Raw genomic sequence first — 20,007 nt, 5'->3', positions numbered from 1 at the left:
CCACCAGGGCTTCAATTCGATGAGGGAAGAATGCAATAACGCCTGTATTTGTGCCTTTGGGCACGTTAAAGATCCCCTGGTGGTCAAAATGCGTGCCTCATAATCAAAACGTGGTTTTGGCAAGTAAAATCCCAGAATTCAAAGTCAATTTAGTGTCTGGCCTCCCTTATTCTGAATTTTGGTTCTCTTCGAACTCAGTCATGGATAGCGTGGAGCCGCGCCACTGCTATCTTTGGTATCAGCTACTCGGGCCGACGGGCAAGAAATCAATAGAAATCTTCATAAGATACGTTCTCAGGAACACGATCCCTTATATATCGGGTGCAGGTAATCAAATTTAGCTGCCCTTCGAATAAACTTACGTGGAAGTTTGCCTCAACAATGAAAAAGTTAACACGACCTGCTGTATCGTACGAGCACGTCTCACGTTAGCTGTGCTGAGACCGCTAGTGGGACGTAGAAGTTTGTTCTTTAAATTGCGCGTTCGCGGAGGGGTCGAGTGGTCTACGCAGTACGTGGTTGTGCAGTAACTGAAATAATACGAACGAATGCCGTGCCAATGTTAAATTCATTTGCGCCAGTTGGGGCGCTTCAACCGTCTTGCCTGTTTCTGCTTACGTCTCTCTGTTGTTCTCCATGTTTCGCGCTAAATATGTGAAGCCCATATGCTGTTGGACAGCCACGTGTTATCTCTGCAGATATCGGTGAATCAGGGAGACTGACATGCATAAATCTCCTGGTGGACTTGAGAGATGTGGTTATGCTGTGGGAATCGTGAACAATAATATAGTTTTCCTTACCGCCTTTACCGCTAGTTAACTCATATTCACTGATTTGTTAACTAAGGGGCTTTCATTCTTCACTGTACAATTTTCTAAGTACTGTATATTTGCATTTATTGAGCTTCGTAGATAGTAGAAACATTCATTGAGCGAGAGCAGCTGTCCACGACATAAAGTTAGAAGCGTGTCTACTATGGTGAGGCGGTTCAGATTTCAGGAGCAGATGCTTTTGCTACGCCTCTGTCGCATGTACAATAATTTTTTACGTGCTTTAAAGAAACAAGTTTCTTTTTTTTTTTGTAAGACACACATCTTTATCTCATAAAATTCTCCGTCAAACACCCCATTGATAAATGGCGCGAACCTCAAAGCTACCCCTTTTGGGAAGACGAGCCCACCGTCATAGTTATTTGATGTTTTTTTTCGCTTTCCTCATCCTAGCTGCGAGTGACTGTGTTTATTTGTGGACAAGTCATTTCCCCCGGCAATTCGTCTGCTATAGGGTTATACAAATAGCGCCATCTTCAGACTCCCTTATTTCAGCGCACGTACTCCAAACACAAGAAGGTTTTTGACCTAAAAGTATTAAAAATTGCGCAGGTGCGTGCCGCGGTGTTCACGAAGCGGGTTAGTATGCAGAGAGTCTGTGCCCTCGCATAAGAGTGCAAAGTGTGGGCTTGAGATATTGCGATAGTTGGCCTGTTTCTTTCTTTTTGTTTTTTACGGGGCTCAAGTAGAACTATAACACAGCGCGGCGTCACAGTTCCTTTTATTTTCTAAGCCACCTCGACCTTTCCTTCGACATCTGCATGCGGGCGAGTGCGGCCTTAAGCACTCTGAGCGGTGAAGCCGGTGCGCTGCATGAATACAAAAGGCGTCCCGCTGTGCGACAGCTTGAGAAGAGGCGCTATAGAAGGCGAGGCCATTCTGTGTGCGTCTTTTCTCGGCTGCAGCTATACGACGCGTAACGTGCACGGCCCGTTGGTCTAGGGGTATGATTCTCGCTTTGGGTGCGAGAGGTCCCGGGTTCAAATCCCGGACGGGCCCTCGTTTTCTTTCTTTTTTCCCCGGTGCCCAAAAACAAAAGATCGATGCCTTCCTGCGGTGCTCGCGAAAGGAACCTGTGGTCGAGTTTCTAGCATATGTCCAGCAAAAGTAGTGCTGCACTTTCACTTTTATTTTTCGGGGACACTGTATACTAAAGGGATTTTTGCCCAGGCCACGTGTGATACCCTTTATTATTTCTTTCTACAACTTCCAAGCCACGTGTGCCGGCCTGCTTTTCCGGCTAGTCCCCCGCTTGAATGGCTGGATTTTCTTTCGTAAAGCCTTTCATTATACATGCCTTAATGAACGTGTAGTCGCGCGCCAAGGTAGAAGGGCAATGGGCTTCTATTCTTGGCTTTAAAAGAGTAGCTGCCGCTTTCGTCCTAATGGTAAGCACGCGTCAATGTCGCTTCTACCATGCCAGTGTGGTTCGATGGCATAAGGCTTTTGACCAGAGGAAGGCTCATTTAGTGGCCGTGCTTAGGTCGTGGCCTGCACAGGTTGGTTAACATACGGTGGTAAATGTTCCGAGACAGATCACGCCACGTGGGCATTTCAAGCAAGTCTACCTCAATGACGCAAGAAAAACTTCAATATCAAAGTTTGCGAGAGACAAGAGAGGCTCTTAATCGAACCAGAGTGCTTAAAACTGACAGTAAAGAAGAATACAAATAAGGTTGTTCGTGACGCCAAAGCAATAAACAGGTGTAATCGATACGAGCTGCAAAGATGACTTGGGATAGCAAGAAAAGGGAAATATCAGAGTATACCTGCAAGCTTTTAAAGCAGTGAAATTGCATTTAAATAGTGGATCAAGGTAATTGGCAATGACAACAGCGTGCTTAATGGGTTGTTTTTGACAAGGACAGGTATCTGAAAAAAAAAAAGCTGCCCATTTTTAGCTGGTTTCGGCTGCATCGCTAGGCTGTCAATCGAGTCAGATGAATTTTAACTATTAAGACTGTTATTTAATATGTGATCATGTGCGCGGTACCTAAATTTCATATTGAAAGAACGCGATTTGAAATAAAATTAGAGAAATAAAAAACTTGACATATTGTTGAAACCAGAATGACAGCTATAGAAAGGCCCGATGTGCGAGTTGTCAAGAAGGCTGATGAGTGCAAAAATCTCTCTTTGCTCCTGCGCCTGGTTACCGTTGACGACCTTGAAATGCATATAGTGTCCCACAATGTTCCCGTCGACCAAGGTGACCCTGAAGTATAGCGGTGTCTCGCAACAAGTCGTTTCGAATGCTCTGTAGCCACTGGTATACGGAGGGTACGAAATCGACCGCCAGTATTCGCAGTGCACTAAGGGTAGAGTATCCTGTTCAAGTACTGCAATCCTCCTTCGGGCACCATTCGCTTAGCGACATTTGACCATTTCATTGCATCGTAGGACCGAATTACAGGAAATCGTGGAGGGCAACTTTCAGTGAGATGAACAAGGAGCAACGAATAAGGCTCAAGGGGCATTTCATTGACTGACTTTTCTAGGTACATCGGGAACTCAGAGTTATAGAACTACAATCGATCTTTACCTAGAGCAATTTATATATATATATATATATATATATATATATATATATATATATATATATATATATATATATATATATATATATATATATATATATATATATATATATATATATATTGATTTCGTGCTTAGAATCAAGAGTAGAGTATATTCGCCGTTCTTTAACGCTTCTACGAAGTAAGAGCGGGGTCAAACTCGTCTCCGCTTTGATGGATAGGCGAGTTAATTTCGTTCTCCTGCCTCGGCTGACGTGGCATCTAATCCCTCTCGTGCAGCCTATGGTTGGGTAAAGAAATCACTCTAAAGACAACTCTAAATACGTGGCCCATAGGAATATTTTGCACGATGACCGTACAATGCCTGCTTTATTTCTTTTAAATTGATGCACGTGCAGTAAGGCTACTCATCAAGATGTCATTCAATAAGCTTTGCGTGAATATTTACTGACCTCTCTTCTTATTTATTCTTACATTGAATATAAACGTCACATATATTAGTGATCGATAAGTTGATTCCGTGTAGCGCTACGGAATGATAAGCTATAGAACGATACGGCGAGCGCAGCACCAAGGAAACGCACGGCCCGTTGGTCTAGGGGTATGATTCTCGCTTTGGGTGCGAGAGGTCCCGGGTTCAAATCCCGGACGGGCCCACTTTTCACCTATTTTCTTTTTATATTTCTGGCTTCTATAACGCTAAAAGTCATCGTCGGGAGAGATTGTGGTTGAACAGTGCAGTTGAGGAAAACTGGAGTAAACAAAAGCTCTTGAATGGAACACATCTTTTACAGCTTGCGTACAGGCTATGAAAAGCATGCTCCTAAGCAAGTGGGCCAAATTTCTGTAGATCCCTATATTATACTATAGGGTTATTATTATATTATTATTTCATATATTGTAGGGAAAGCGATAGCAGTGCTTAAATGGCATCCAGTACCTGAGTAATGTTTTAGCCACCCTTACTTCATCCTTAACCCTGCTCGCATGTACGTCATGCCTCAGGATGCCAGCAAGATAAAGTTAATTAATAGGTTAGGTTTCTATAGTCACATCTTATTCAGTCATTCCGCCCGGTTACGAAATATGAACACATTTTATTTAATTGCAGTGCCAGTTCTTTGTTTTGTGCGATGCTACTGCGAGAGTTTCACAATATACAAAAGCAGACAGTGTGTATTTTGCTTGCCATTGCACTTGCTTCATTTCGTTTTTTTGATTTAACTATAAATTATTGTTTTGTTTCCCTAAGCAGCATAAATAATATTCTCCCGATCCACAAGGAGTCTGCCTAGGACCTTCCCTACGACCGCTTTCCCTATGGGCACTTCGATTGTCAATAACAACTTTCGCGTTTGACGTAGGCTGGATTCAATAATCCTGCTCAAGTGCAGGATTATCCAACCCTGCCCAAGAGGAGCGAAATTGTTGGTAATGGACTGTATTGACAAGCGGAAAATACTAGCGGAAGTGCTGGTCATGGGCACGATTAATTAATTCTGCTCATGAAATGTGCAAATGCTCGTAATGGGCAGGATTTAAAATAATAATAAAGTGCCAACTGGTGGTAATGTTGGTTACAGTAGTTAAGGCCAGTAATATGTAAAATCATCCCCCTGACCAACACGAACGAATCAAACCAAGTTTGATTTTTCTTCTTGCATAACTTCGGTGCGAAATCATGTACAGGTTCGCATAACGGGAGGACGCGACATGTTTGATGTGCGGGGTAAACGAGCCACATAGTAGGTCCTTGTAGATTTGGTATATGATCAGAGTTTCTCGTGCCAGAGGCGTCATGTTCAAATACAGAATGAAACCATGTGATTTTAGTATCCCAATTCACCCGTTTAGTTCTTTTTTTTTCTGTCGGTCACTCTTTCTCCTTTTGTTTCATATTTCGGTAGGAAGCACAAGAATCCGCTCAACTCCGCTGCACGCGTTGTTCAAAAGTCAGTGATTGCTGATAACGTCCTGGTGACGGCGTCTTGTTTCACAAAGAACGCAGCCACGTTGTCACTGTCGCAGTGTAAACGGAGAAAAAAGAAGTTTCTAAAAGTCTCCTACTAGCCACCATTGACAATATGTGCAACATACATACGACAAGCCGGCCGCCTCGAGAGGTGACAGTGAATTTAAATATGACGTCCCATACTTCGTGCAACGCGCAGCCTTTCCAGATCATTTGATCTTGCGCAAAAGGCGAACGCTACAGCCGATAAACATAGAGCTAGATTCGAGCACGTGTGGTGTATATTCTATCAGCGGAGAGCACACATCCATGCGAAGGTATACAGCATTTGCGGAAATAGTACACGAAAGGGGAAAAAATATTCATAAGATATTGCTCTGTCACAACCAGACGATACCCAGACATTTCGCGTATTCCTGGCAGCCCTGCTCTCACAATATCCAATAAGTAGGAATTCATCTGGCTGCCTGAGTTCTTCTCCTACACTGCTCCACAAAACAGCACCTGCTGAAAGTCTCCACGGCATCATCGGTAGTCCGCCTTGTGTATACCACCGAAATGTACGTTCTACAGTAAACGCTCGTTAATTAGAGCGTCGATAATTTAGAAACTTATTTTGAAACACGCCATGTAGCCTCGGTGGACGTAGGCCTCATTAGTATAAAATTCTTGCTAATTCGGAAGTGTGTGACTGCGTCCCAGTTCCCGGTCGCCGAAGGGAAGTCTCACGTTGCTGACAGTGCTGCAGATGAGCGGCGCAAAGCAGACTGCAACTCAAACTGCACTGCTACAGTCTTGAGAGTGGCGATGTCGATTGGTTGTGAATCTTGAAACGAGCGAGTTCTAGCGCAGACAAGGCACAAGGCCGCGAGAACTGTTGAAATTTTATTGCTTTTTGAAACTATTGAAATTTTACTTCAGCTTTCATCCGATAAGACAATAGTGCATTCCTACAAAAGGAAAGAAGGGAGCGGGGGTGGAGCTTGACATCGGCTTCTGCTAACTTTCTGTGTTCGACAATTCATTTTTGGCTAAGCTAGATAGAGCCTTGTCAGAGCACCTCGGGGGATCGAATGCACAAGAACATTTTGGATAAGTGGATGATTGTATAGTACTTATTGACTGCGCGGTTGAGTGAAAGAAGAGCATTGACGTTTTAAATATGCATCGTGATTGTCTACATCCCCTTGTATCGACTATTGAATGGCCATTTGATGGCATTACCAGATTCCTTGACATGAGTTTCGTCTGTTCCGAGCATTGGTAGTGCAAGTACTATATCCTTCCTGATGAACAAAGCACTTCTTCCCTTTCATTGCAGCCATTCTAAACTAGTAAAGAATAGCATAACAAATGTGATTCGACGATACAATAGAGAAAATGCACTCAAGAGTAGTAAATACGAAATAAGAAATTGCTGGCTCTCCCGTAAGCGAGTGTAGATTCAAGCATGAAATGGCTACTGGCAAAACAGATTGGTTGGAAATGATATTAGCCACAATCTTAAAATGGGTGTATTGCATGTTCGCAACGGCACGCCACACCGCACCATACTGTGCACTGGTCCATATGGACGCTGCCCAGCTGAAAGAAGAAAACCAGCTGAAGGCTGCACGACAGGCAGCGAAAGACGCCAGGCAGACATAGTGCACTGCCCATCTAGAAGGATAAAAGCGCCTGAAGGATCTGCGTGGTGCCATCTCTCGTGGTGACGCAAAAATCGCACTTTGGAATTCAGGGACCGCTGGCGTTTATAAGAGCACAGACAACCCAGTCTAACGGCCAGAAGATGAGATGGTGTCCTGTATCTTTCCGTTGAACGTCGCTATTATTTCAATTTCAATTTTATTTTCCCATCTTACAATAATGATAGAGGGGTTGCAGAAGAAAGCTAAACCACGGCAGCTTGACAAGTCTACAAACCTAATGTTCAGCAGGGAGGCAGTACTGGAACTTGTACAATTAAAGAAAAAAACAAACAAACAGATAAGTATATCAAGTAATCACTAAAGTACATACGAAACAGCAATACGTCAATAAAACTACAATAAAACAATAAAACTTCAATAAAACTTGGTGCTGGGCTAGTTGGTGATGCATTCTTTAAAACTGATGGTAGCGCTAAAAAGGAACGGACACACGAAGAAAAGACGACACGACGACGAAGAAAAGCAATACGTACACACAAGTAAACTCAAGCCATGTTATTTAAACATATAGTATGATGCTCTTCACGCGAACAAGAAAACAAATCGAAATTAATGAGACTATAACCATTAAGAAGAGATGGAAGAATATATTGGAGGCGTTCTTGTCCAAGTTTAAGTCGAGGTGTTGGTACTATCCATACCTCGCCATGTCTTGTTGGATAGCTTAAAGTTTTTTTCTTTAGTTTTGCTAATTGCCTGAGATTGGTTATATTATTCCTAATTTCCGATTTAAAGATGACACTGAGACGATATTTATAGAGGTTATGTTCTTTTATCACTCTAGAATGACTAAATAAAGCTGCACTTGGTTGTCGCTATGACGTATTATACACATGTCAGAGATACCTTTTTTGGATGAGGTGAATACGTTCAAGGTTAGTGAAGGTTGTGGTACCCCAAACTAAGTGGCCATAATTCAAATGCGAGTTGAAGATTGAGCTGTAAATCAGCATTTTAGTTTGTGTAGGAAGGACGTTTTTAAATGACCTATATCGTCAGTGATTTGAGCTATTTTGTTTGAGACGTAATTAACGTGATAATCCCATGACATATTAGAAGAAAATATAACCCCTAGGCATTTGAACTGCTCTATTATTTCTACAGGATGTGAATTCACGATAACATCTTCATGCGGTGGGATAAGATTATTTTTTGGTTTGAAAATGACTGCCTTAGTCTTACCCCCGTTTATCTTCATTGAATTAGCAATGGACCAATCCTCGAGGGCTTTCATTGCAACGTTGCATTGATCAATAAGTTCGGAAATGTTATTACCGGCAAAAAAGAGACTTGTATCATCCGCATAGATGACAAACTTTGCATCATGGTTAATATTTATTATATCATTTATATAAATGTTGAAGAGTAAAGGTCCTAGCGTACTTCCTTGAGGGACACCGCACATGAGAGGTTTCGGTTCAGACTGCATACCATTAATTAATACCACTTGTTGCCTAAATGACAGATAAGAGTTCAATAATGATAGTGCTTTCCCTCGTATACCATAATGCTGTAATTTAGTAAGCAGTATATTATGGTCCACGAGGTCAAAAGCCCTTGAAAAATCCACAGACACACCAATGACAATAGCTTTGTTTTCTAGTTCTTGTTTTCTAGAAATGACAAGTAAAACTTCAGCGAACTAGGAGTTACAGCTTGAGTGATCTTGTGAACAAACATTAGGAAGAAGTCAGAAGCAATATTTTTTGTAACTTGTTTGGGCGGTACCTAGCACATGTAATGTGGTATTATACAAAAGATTGCGGGCCAGGGACCCCATTTTCTTAAGTTTTGGCGGGTTGCCCGGAAGATTTCGTTTTGTTCTCGCAACAATGCCTGAATAAAGGCTCTGTCTTTTCGCTCAAGGTGACTTGAAGGTCACCGACAACAGCAGCCAGAACCATTTCGACCTTAAATGCTCACAATTTCTGATAAGAAAAACACTACTACGTAAATCAACTTTCAAACTCCTTAAGAAAGTAGCACTTCATGATATAAGGGTTGCCTTTTCAGTGCCCAACGAGCTAGGAAGCCTTTGTAAGAACACAGATCCGAGAATATTAGTAAAAACGGAGTGTGCAAAAAAAGGGAAGGAAAAAGCTCGTAGACTGCAGGACATATGTAATCTACTGCGTTTCACTGTCAGCGCAAGTACCATGTTGGTTAGACCAGCAGATGTATTAACGAAAGGTTAAGAGAACACAACAACAACGTGAAGAAGTCGCCCCTTGTGGCGCTTTGTTCTCAGATATGTAGTTGCCACCTCATATTTCATAATACTGTTCTTTCAAGAAGATACAAACAAGAAGTTACCCGCTTAATCGTAGCCTGAGCATGTCGACGCAACTGATAAATCGGGCATAAGGAAGCCATTGACAGTCTGGTATACTGAAAAACTAGATTGCCTGCGCAAGCGGTGATGGACCTTTACGAAGCAGTTGTGTTTAGTAAGGCTGTTTTCTGACAAGACTTTTCGTTTTTGTTTCGCTTTTCAATAGAAGAGGCGGCTTCCACGTGAGCTGTATCGTGGTGCACGAAAAGGGCATAGTATATAGTGTGGCGCGGTTTTGAAAATAAAGACTGTTGTTGCAAGTAGCACCACGTGTGTGTATTCTATATGTGCTTTCTTGTGTACTCATGCCTTTTCTGCGCTACAACTCACTCGCTACAGTCTTGACTCAAGAAGAGAACAAAATATATTGCAAGAAGTCACTGTGGGAGACTAACTTAAAATGCCTCCGCGATTTCCTTTTCTTTCTATTCGCGTCTTGAGCAATGGATCACACCACGCCGGCAGCACGCCTGCAGAATACCGTAGTCGCGACGAGTTGGGCCATCGATTCTTCTACCATGGTAGTGAGGGTGGTTGTAGTGAGTGGCGGTTTCGCTTAAATTCATTGCGCCCGCGAGTCTAGTTTCAGCCCAGAAAGTGAGCTTACTTGTAGATCGAACCTTTTACATACATAATGTGAGCTTGAAAACTGTTTAGCAAGCTGAGCGGACCACGTTTTCTATATAAGAATGTATATGAGCGTGACTAGAATAACCGAATGCGGGCAATCATACAGCATATTCGACCTGGAATAATAAACCGGTCGATAGTGAGTCAAGTTGAGAAATGTTTCCTTGGTAACGCTCAGAAACCAGCCGGCCCGTTGGTCTAGGGGTATGATTCTCGCTTTGGGTGCGAGAGGTCCCGGGTTCAAATCCCGGACGGGCCCACTTTTCTTTTTCTTCTATAGGGTAGTACCGCCTTGTGGTGAAGAAATGTATTCTGTATAGCTGGAGCCCCGTAGTTCTCGTAACCGCGTTTTGGAATCGCTGCAAATAAAATCGTCCAACACTAACGTTTCTACCGCCAATTTTGTAATGAATGGGCAGCATTTTAGAGAACTTCTCTGGCTTTATTCAACATGAAGGTCCTATGCTTGGCTATTTGGTTAACCTTTAACATGGCAAACAGCGCTGACAATGGGACAAATGAACAAGAGTGCGTTCACAAGTTGTCCCTTTGTCTGCTCCGCTCTTCGCCACGTTGAGTCTTATTCAGCGGTGCTAGAATTCTTCAACGTCTAGCTGGAACTACAGAAGTTCGCATGCATTACAGGTCATTCAGAAGCAAGAAGTAAACAACAAGCAACGTACGGCCGAGTGGTTTTGCAGCTCGTGTGTCATGCTTTTCTTCGCAACCGCCCATAAATTAAGAGGGACACATAGTTGTACCCAGATATAACCATATCCAAGTGCCCAAGTGTAACAGAAATAGCCTGCTGGAGCACTTGGATTTGGTCAAAATTTTCTTTTCATTTTATATCTAGAACAGGTCCGCACAACAGAGTAAGAAGCACAGTAGTTTCCTATATCCGAGACATTGAAACAGTATAAGTTTTACGCAGTCTCCTGTACACCAACCAGCCAAGTGAGAGGTGATTTCACGTTCGCAGTCGCTTCAAAACTTTTGACAAATACTGTGCATAATGCAGCCATCGTTAGAACGACAGCCTGAAGCCATTGTTGCATTCCGGCATTGACGCATATTTATTTATTTATTTATTTATTTATTTATTTATTTATTTATTTATTTATTTATTTATTTATTTATTTATTTATTTATTTATAGCGTAGTGGTAATGCGGTGAACGCACACTGCGTCAAGAAGCGTTAAGCACCTTTATGGATGCTGATTATCTCACTAAACACTTGGGTCAATAAATGAACTTCTGTTACCATTATTTCAATGCCGACGCCTACCTTCTTCATTTATCTCCCGTTTATGTAATTGCGTCATTCTGTCTGCTATCACTAAATATAATTGTGTCTTTCCAGCTTTGTCTATGGCGATTCATTTTCGCCAGTACGCCAAAAAAATACTACTTAAGCTTTTGTCTTTTCCTAACGCAAAAGTACCATTGTTTGGGTTGAGACGTATTCAAGCATTATAAACAGAAGTTACAACTTCACGCGCGGAAATCACCTGGCATGTACGGATATATTACAAAATAGACAATGGTTTTAATTACGACCGGTGCCGTGTTTTTTCGAAGGAATCATGAACGTGCCTGTTGTGCGAAAGAGCCGCTTCATCTTCAGCCTAGCATTATAAAAAAGATAAAAAAATTTTGGGGCCCGTCCGGGATTTGAACCCGGGACCTCTCGCACCCAAAGCGAGAATCATACCCCTAGACCAACGGGCCACCTGTAGTAGGCGAATCCCCAGCTGCTCATGTGTCGTCTCTTGCGTCTGCCCAACCGGTTTACTACGCCGTCGTGACCTACATAGGCGGAAGGCCATGGACATCTCCGGATTCTTTCGCACGCATAGAACACGTCGGTTGCCAATGCCACGCCGGCAGTAATCTCGAAGCGTTTCTCGGCGCATAGTTGAGAGCTGTTTTAGAGTGAATCCGCGTATTATTGTTCTTAAAGTGAACGAAAGCAGTGGTGGTGACTGAGACGCCGTTTTTTTTTTTCGCGACGCCGAAGGCCTTAAGTGGCTGATTACACTCTGTAAGCTGATCATCCTGGAGTTAGTATCAGGAAGTAACCATAATCTTATGGCTGAGTCTATCGGGCAGTGCTCAGTCCAAGTGCCATATCGACGACTAGTATTTGATGTGTACATTCTTGGCCTGGCACGCGCAAATGTGAACTAATAAATTCATTCGTGCACGTATAGTTTTGTTGGGAAAGTAATAAAAATACAGATTGCCACTTACCGGTCATTAAGGCGATAGTAATCACTGTGGCTCTCAAAAATTGCGAAAGTTTTTGCACGACTGAATAGTACTTCTACATTACAATTATTCGTTACGGTTACGTCGTTTTAATAAATTTCATGAACAACATATTTTATTTACGGCATGCTTAGCATAGCCACAACTATACTGCGGAACAAAGAAGTGAGCAATGAAGTTATTTTTTATGCGAGATGGGTATGCGCATTGATGGTTTATTCGAATCTTTATTTCTATTCTTTTAGCCGTAGGACAAGCCGATGTTGTGACAGACGTATTCAGAGCATAAAATATTTTTGCGCTCATGGGAAGTATTTAATTTTCCCTTTTATGAATTTTGAGGCATTCTACATACTAATCTCGGTGTACACATTTCTTTTATAGAAAGGGACAAGCGTGTTATCACCAAATCACTCTAATTGCCCTTTCTGTGCCCAATCGTAGACTGGTCTTTCCAACTTCGCAGCTGAGGCACCTGATAACTCTACAAACTGCCAGTGAAAAATTTCATATAATAACAAGTACACAAACGCGCACTATGTCGAACGCCAGATAGGATTTTTACCAGAACATTTATGCGCAAGAACTTTGTTAATGAATATGGAGTAATAAAGGCGACGTTTCTTAATACATTGCACAAGCAGGCGCACAAGTTCACCTCCGTGACATTTGGATTGGATTGGAGACAACGTTATTTATGCCTGCAGTTGGGCGTTCGCGCGCCTCGACAAGGGCCTACGTCATCCTCGAAGTCGCTGTTACTCGGCGCGGGTCTCCGCTTGCCGTTGCCGGCTCACTGGGCACGTGCCTTTCGGGCACCTCGAGGACCTGCTGGACGGCCCAGGGCTGATCGTCTTGGTCGTAGCTCTTCGCGGCTGCCTCGAGTCGCGGTGGGAGTGTTCTTGATTTTGCTTGATTTTGACAAGTTGTTTTGTTGCCTGCTACCACCGAAAGCTTATGTAAAGCCTAGCGCACAAATAAAAATAACAAGACTGACAGTGCAAACTTTGTACAACTGCTCGACGAGTTTGCATATAGGTTCGGACAGCTACAAGGCCAAGAGAATTAGTCTACTCAAGAAGGGCCGGTTAATTCCCTAGGAAAGCAGCTCCCCATAACTAGTGCCACAATGGGCGCCGGCGACAGCACAGATGCACTTTACCAATACTTCTATATTGACACGTGCACTTATCTTTGTCGGGCGACCACGTTTCGCCGCTTAAAAACTGTAATCGCACAGCGAGGGACGCGCCTGCATGTATCCGACGTTTCTGGAAAGTTATCGATGCTGTACCCGGCTGTCTGTTGTCGCCGAACCTTGCGTTATCTGATTTCATCGCGTAACGCGAATGGTGTAGAACTTTGTGGAAGGCACGCGGGTCCGAACGATTAGTCTGGAACATTCGACGACTGCTCTATAAAAGCCGATGCGCTTGACCCGCTGATCAGATTTTCGACGATCGCCGAGCGTGTTCGCCGCTATCGTCGTGCTGTAAGTGTAGCCTGTTTTGTGGGCACAGGTTCGCCCAATAAAAGTTAGTTTTGTCGTTCACAGTATTGCTACTGTGTTCTTTGACGTCACGACCACGTGACAATATGCTGCATACGACGCACTAGCGGCGGGACAAAAAATTGATCAGCCATTTTCAGAGCTTCCGACCTTGGCCAAAGGGTTTTATTGACTGTTCTAATTGCGGAGCGAACTATTGACGTTTAGCGACGGGGGCATGACAATCTTCCCGGTAATAGAAAGAAGGCCGCAAGCGTAGACCTATAGCTACTTGAAGGACAAAACGTTTTTGTCTTGCCAGTCTGAACCACATATGTTTGCCTATGCTCTCTACCAAGTCTATAAGCAAACAAAGCTTCGTGCAGAAGGGACTTTACAGCCGAATGCTAAAACCCAATAACTATTCTATCCTCTTTGACCAAATCGCATACCATAAACAGACATATTTTCGCACGTTTACAGGAATTGTGAAGGCCATATTGTTTTGGTAAAGTACACAAAACCATATAATATGAATAGTAGAATTTGTTTCCTCTAATTGGGGGCATGCTTTGTGTGGTATTATACATGTTGTGTGGCAGCATGGAATCATTTCTGTTGTCCCACCTAACTTCCCTTTCAACACATCACACACTTATGGGTGTTACTCCTGCCTGAAATTTATTTTTCCAGTACACTTATTGTTAGCTCAGGCTGCGTTACTGATGTTCACCGCTGCAGCATCTGCAGTTATCTCAGTTTTCTTCCCCTCTTCTGTCTCTCTCTGCCCCATATACCTAATGGGCTGGTTAAGCGAAACTCGACACATCGAGTCACCAAGAGTTCCGCTGAGAGCCTATTCATAGAGGGACGTGTTCGTCGTGTAAACGAACCAGCCTTGGTACGTGGCTACGCACATCGATGGCTTAGAGAGGCTTAATAAACCGGTCGGCAAATGTAAAATTCGTAAGATGAGCAGCTGAGCAAAGCTCCCATTCGAGCGGCCCGTTGGTCTAGGGGTATGATTCTCGCTTTGGGTGCGAGAGGTCCCGGGTTCAAATCCCGGACGGGCCCTCGATGTTTTTTTTTACACAGTTTGTTATTGTTGGAACACTTCTGAGTTACAAAGCCGCAAAGCATTACGTGTGGCCGAGAAGTTTTGATTTGGCAATAGAAAATGGCTAACGTAGGGAGTTTCTATTGGAGTCATCAGAAACTAAAGCGCCCGTGGCTTGTGCAACGGACAATGGGGCATTTTATGGTATTGCAATGTGATATCTCCGACCTGGCTGTGCTAATAATCGCAAGCTTATAATTCAAAGAGACAAGAGCGGCATTTCTGATTACTTCTTTTAGGAAAACATGATCATCTGAGGATACCACCGACTCTGACTGTTGATGAAGGCTAACTAAATTACTGCAAAACTGCAACAGCTACTTCACGTATACGCGTTTGATGTGTATACATAGGCTATTACGAAAACGTGGCACCCCGTTCCTCAAGTTCCCTGGCCGCCTGAGGCCAACAAGCCTCTCATACAAAGCGATTCACGAAACTAATGATTGCGCTAATAAAAAAAAATATTGATAGGATATTTCTTCAAAATATTCAAATTAAGGCCTCCAAAATTTGAAAGAAAATATAGGGCCTGTCCGGGATTTGAACCCGGGTCCTCTCACACCCAGAGCGAGAATCATACCCCTAGACCAACAGGCCGGCGCTTGCTACGCACGTGCCCTGGAAGACGATATCCACGTTGAAATTTAACTCGCAGAAGCAGCGTCACAAGAAGGCGTATAGGCCTCGTATCTTCAGAGCGACGCATTCCGTCAGGCTCAGAGCCTTACCATTTTTGACAACAGTCTGTGCTTTGAATTAGCAGTGTTCTGGCGTGCATCGTTCCTCTTATATTACGTGTAAAGGTAGCAAGTGCACCTAACGTTGGGATCTGGTGGACATCTTTTTTTGTTTCTTGTTAGCCCTTGTGAATCGCTGCCAAGAAGTACGTTCCATGACCACGTAATTCTGCAAGACTCCTGGTGCAGCCACAGCTTTGCCATTATGCTCGCTGCGCTACGTAGTAAATGGAATAATAATAATAAAAGAAAAACGTTAAAATAAATAAATCAAAATACGAAACAAAAAGTGAATGATAAATTGCTGCCGAGCATAAGCGAATTTCATCTATTTGAAACTTCCGACATTTGTGAGCCGAAGTTATGCCAATTAAAAAGAAATTTAACTACCGCTATCATCATGCTAACTTTGGAAGTGTTGTAGTTGCAGTTCTCATAAACTGCGAGTGTCTTCTTATTTTCTTTTCAGGAATGAAAAGATAGCTTTGCCAAGAATTCCGTATGAACTTCGCTATTCGTGCACTCTTTTCTGAAATGCGTGCAGTTTCGTTTATACGACATTGTTTACAGAAATCGCACGTATATCATCATCATGTCTAGAATTACAGCGAGGCGTTATGAGACATACAATTCTTTAGCATTTCATTTCAGCAATTCTCGATTGAATCTTCAGAAAATAACTTCGACAAATGTTCACGGAACTATATGACGGCTTTTCGTTCATCCGTGGGTGATCTTTCAAGAACGGAACATACTATTTACAAAGACCTGGTGCATTTATAAATGCACCAGGTCTTTTTCAGAGGCCTCGCATAGTTAATGAACGTCTGTTAGCAGTAACTGGAATCACAGTTACAACTTCACAATGCACAAATTTGTTTATGTTCGTAGTTGTTATTGTAATCTAAAAACAAGGTGCGAGAAGGGGAAAATGTCTGACCATTTGTCTGTTTGAGAGAATGACATTTCTAGTGCGCCGCTCCCTTTCGATGTGAATGAATTAGAGGACATCTATAGTACGAGTAAACGTTTGTTATACTGTAACATTTCTGATAGGCAGTCGCACTCGTAGTGTTTTCAATTGCGTTTTTAGATTTGTTAGCAGTGTATAATTTTTACACTTCTAATTAGTGCTTGTCAAAGAGCTAGCGTCAGCGCTGTTTTTCCTTCATACTGCCGTAATTTGTGCAAGCGCTGTCATTAAATTATGCGGGTGCACCAAGCTCGCCCATTTTTCTATACCGAAGTCAAAATGGCTGACAACTCTATCTTGGAGTAGTATCGAGGGCTCTGAAAATTACTTCCACGCTTATAGCAAAACACAAGACAGACAGCTCACCAGAAAGAAGAGACGCAGTTTGGGCATAGAAGACTCGAGTTGCACAAGTCTGCTGACCGCGTAGAAGATGCCATGGCCTCTGCAATTGGCCGTGCGACTGAACTGGGCAATGGCTTCAGCGAATCCTTGCGATGCAATCATTTGGGGTTTGTCCACGTATTCCGATGGGAAGCCGGCGAGAAATGCTGTTTTGTGGTACTCTTTCCAAACTGCGTTATATTCTCCTAGTGTTCCTAGAAAGAAAAAAAACTATTATTGAGCTTAATCCTCCGACACAGGGCGTGCAATCTTTCTCAAATGAAGAGAGTTATGCGCCTTTCGCCGATCTTATGAGCACCGAATTCGGGCTTGCTTCCTCACAAGCCCCACACGCGTGGCGAATAGCCCTAGTGCTGATCAGCTTCGACTTAATAGCGGGCTGCCTTTTCTAGCCCACAGTGCACCGCAGGTGAGGAGGCAGAGGGTGGCCAGAAATGCCAGCTATGGCCTCAGGAAGAGTGTACAGTGTTAATCTCGTTGAAGTCAGGCCCCAGTTGCAAGTGGAAAAAGTTTGGAAGTGTTTTTCCCTTACCTAAATGGAACGGTGGTTCAAGAAAACATCAGCAAATATACAAAACGGCGTTCCGTATTTGAGGATCTTGATTTGTAAGTACACGTACCAAAACGGTGTGAACCCTGTTTCAGTGATATAGCCACTGCTATCTGGAACAGTAGACGTCCCGCCTACGTGTACCTAATATCAGGAACATTGTTCCCCACACTTGTATCTGAAACAATTTATTTTACGTGGTACGTCGTCTCACATACACAGACACTGCTCGAAATAATGGGGTCAGGGAAAAGTTTACACATGAATGGCACAGACATGCGGAACATTATTCCGTTTAACAGTGGCTGTATCACTGGAACATAGTTTGCATAGATTTTGCACCATTGTGTGGAACACTATTCCATTCAAGTAGGTAGAGAGAGAGAGAGAGAGAAAGCACTTTATTTGCACCCGTCAGAGAGTATGGGTGATCGGGGTGAGACGCAGCTCCCTTTTTCACCGTCTACTCCCCCCTAGAGGTCGGCCGGAATCAGTTGGCTTCCGGTAGATTCAAGTAAGTAATCCTCAATAAGTTTATTTGGTTGATCATGCGCCAACCAGAACTCCCAGTTCTGGCGAATATCACAGCCCGTATTTGGATGCCTACATTCTTCGATGCCTACACTCTATTGAAGTAGAAAATACCGGCAAAAGTTTTACATTCGTAGCTGGTACTTCTGTGGAATCAGGTTAAGAGTATAGGCATCGAAATACGGGCCTATAGGCTGTGCTATTCACCAGATGGTTGGCGCATTATCAACCAAATAAATATAGTGAGGATGACGGTACACTGGTGGACGCTAGATCCTGTCCTCTTCTCTGCAGCGCCCCGTCTTCACGTCTCTCACTAGTTGTTCACGCTTTTACAGTATTGCTTTATATACTTAACCATAACCTTAGAATAAAAGGATAAAATACCATGCCCTCTCCCACACAATGGCTTCCGCTTGTGGTTCCTTCATGATAACACTCCCAAAAAAAGATGAAGTCATGACAAAGGCAGCGATATCTTAATGCTAATGAACTTGCGCAAGTATTATTGAAATAAGAACAAATGGGTTTTAACAAAGCCCTCAAATACGGACGTTATAGTCTTGTTTGACTTAGGAATGCCAACGATTCAGGTGATGAAACTTTAGAGGGGCGTTATCGAATAGCTGTGATTCGTTCCCTTAACTAATGTTGACCTTATCCGAAAGCAACTCGCCTATAGGACGGCGGTTTATCTTACATAACCCAACGTTTCGATCACAGAAAACTCTTCCACGTTCGCCAAAATTATATCGTGAAAGGCGGGCTGAGATGTAATTTAAAAATTTTGAGAAGGAATTATGTCATCCCCTCGTAAATAAAAAAGAGAGAGGGTGACATGAAAGAGAGATATCACCGGCTCGTACTGCGTAAGTTCACTCCGTAACCACGGCGTTTTTTTTTTTTACGTAACAGTGATATTCTTGGCAATGCACGTGCGCCTTGCAGGTGCTTATGAGGGCCCCGTTCAGCCCAAAACACATAAAGGTAACTTTCTGGCGCTGTTCATCGTATTCATCCCCTACAATATATCTTATGTTGATTTTAGTGACATAGAATTGACACTCAATTGACATTTCCTTGAAAAGTTGAAATATCTGCGGGGATTGACCCATATCTATAGAGAATCGATTCCCGTTCTTAAATCAACTAAGAGGGGCGAGACTTGGACATGGATATTATTTCCAGTTCCACTCCATTCACCCTCCACTACATTGTCGCAAGAATCAATCTTTTGTGACATAGTTACTAGCGCTAGCAAGACTAACGAAAAAAAAAAGTGGGACAGGACAAAGCACTCCGTTCCACTTTTCTTTCCCGTTACTCTTGCTAGCGCTAGTAACTATCTCATAACAAATGCATCAACACTAACTAGCCCAACTTCATGCGTTAACAACCGTCTGTCTTGACGCATGACTAATGCGGATTACCGTCGCAGAGAGTTAAGTCAGTTTCTCCCGAAGGCAACACATTGAAAACAATAGCAAGGCTTAGCACGGCGTTCAAGCTCCTCGCACTATATTCTTACAATGCACAGCGGTGACATGGCACGAGGCAGCATGCGAGCCGTGAAGTAGATACCAGTGTGCTGGGGCAGATAAGGCGCGTTACTACACCGGCGCGATGAGGGAAGCCAGCAGCCGCGTTACAGGCAAACAGTGGCCCTCGAGGGTGCACAAATGACATTGACGGAAGACCGCCGGAGCTTTGTCAGCGCCCAGTGAAAGGGTTACATAGATTTATCTTGACTTTTGCATACCCGATCTGCTCAAAACAGTGTACGCACTGCGGTGTCGCATGTGCAGAGCTGCTCAACAGAAAAGCTTAGGTGTGCGTGCGCAACACTTATGCTAATACTGGAGTCCAGAACATTGTCCTGGCTCAGCAAGAGCTGCTTGATCAAGGGGAGCGTCACGGTGC

At 43.3% G+C, this 20,007-nt stretch overlaps 1 protein-coding gene and 6 non-coding genes across 7 annotated transcripts in view; 4 read left to right on the top strand and 3 right to left on the bottom strand.

Annotated features, from left to right (window-relative positions):
• The window catches only part of LOC135904108 (uncharacterized), a 48,611-nt gene that overhangs the window by 2,054 nt on the left and 26,550 nt on the right, over positions 1-20,007 (bottom strand). The window contains exon 10 of the mRNA XM_070530752.1: positions 16,968-17,200. Within this exon, the coding sequence (XP_070386853.1) occupies positions 16,968-17,200 (233 nt within the window). The remainder of the gene's footprint in view (positions 1-16,967; positions 17,201-20,007) is intronic.
• On the top strand, positions 1,758-1,829 carry TRNAP-UGG (transfer RNA proline (anticodon UGG)). Its single transcript has one exon. It is a non-coding gene; the product is annotated as a tRNA-Pro (tRNA).
• On the top strand, positions 3,952-4,023 carry TRNAP-UGG (transfer RNA proline (anticodon UGG)). The gene has a single exon. It is a non-coding gene; the product is annotated as a tRNA-Pro (tRNA).
• TRNAP-UGG (transfer RNA proline (anticodon UGG)) lies at positions 10,198-10,269 on the top strand. The gene has a single exon. It is a non-coding gene; the product is annotated as a tRNA-Pro (tRNA).
• TRNAP-UGG (transfer RNA proline (anticodon UGG)) lies at positions 11,671-11,742 on the bottom strand. The gene has a single exon. It is a non-coding gene; the product is annotated as a tRNA-Pro (tRNA).
• TRNAP-UGG (transfer RNA proline (anticodon UGG)) lies at positions 14,774-14,845 on the top strand. Its single transcript has one exon. It is a non-coding gene; the product is annotated as a tRNA-Pro (tRNA).
• Positions 15,417-15,488, bottom strand: TRNAP-UGG (transfer RNA proline (anticodon UGG)). The gene has a single exon. It is a non-coding gene; the product is annotated as a tRNA-Pro (tRNA).

Source organism: Dermacentor albipictus, chromosome 1 (assembly GCF_038994185.2).
Source record: "Dermacentor albipictus isolate Rhodes 1998 colony chromosome 1, USDA_Dalb.pri_finalv2, whole genome shotgun sequence".
Taxonomy (NCBI): domain Eukaryota; kingdom Metazoa; phylum Arthropoda; class Arachnida; order Ixodida; family Ixodidae; genus Dermacentor; species Dermacentor albipictus.
Note: the sequence above shows the minus strand (reverse complement) of the source record. Positions and strands in the feature narration are given on the sequence as shown.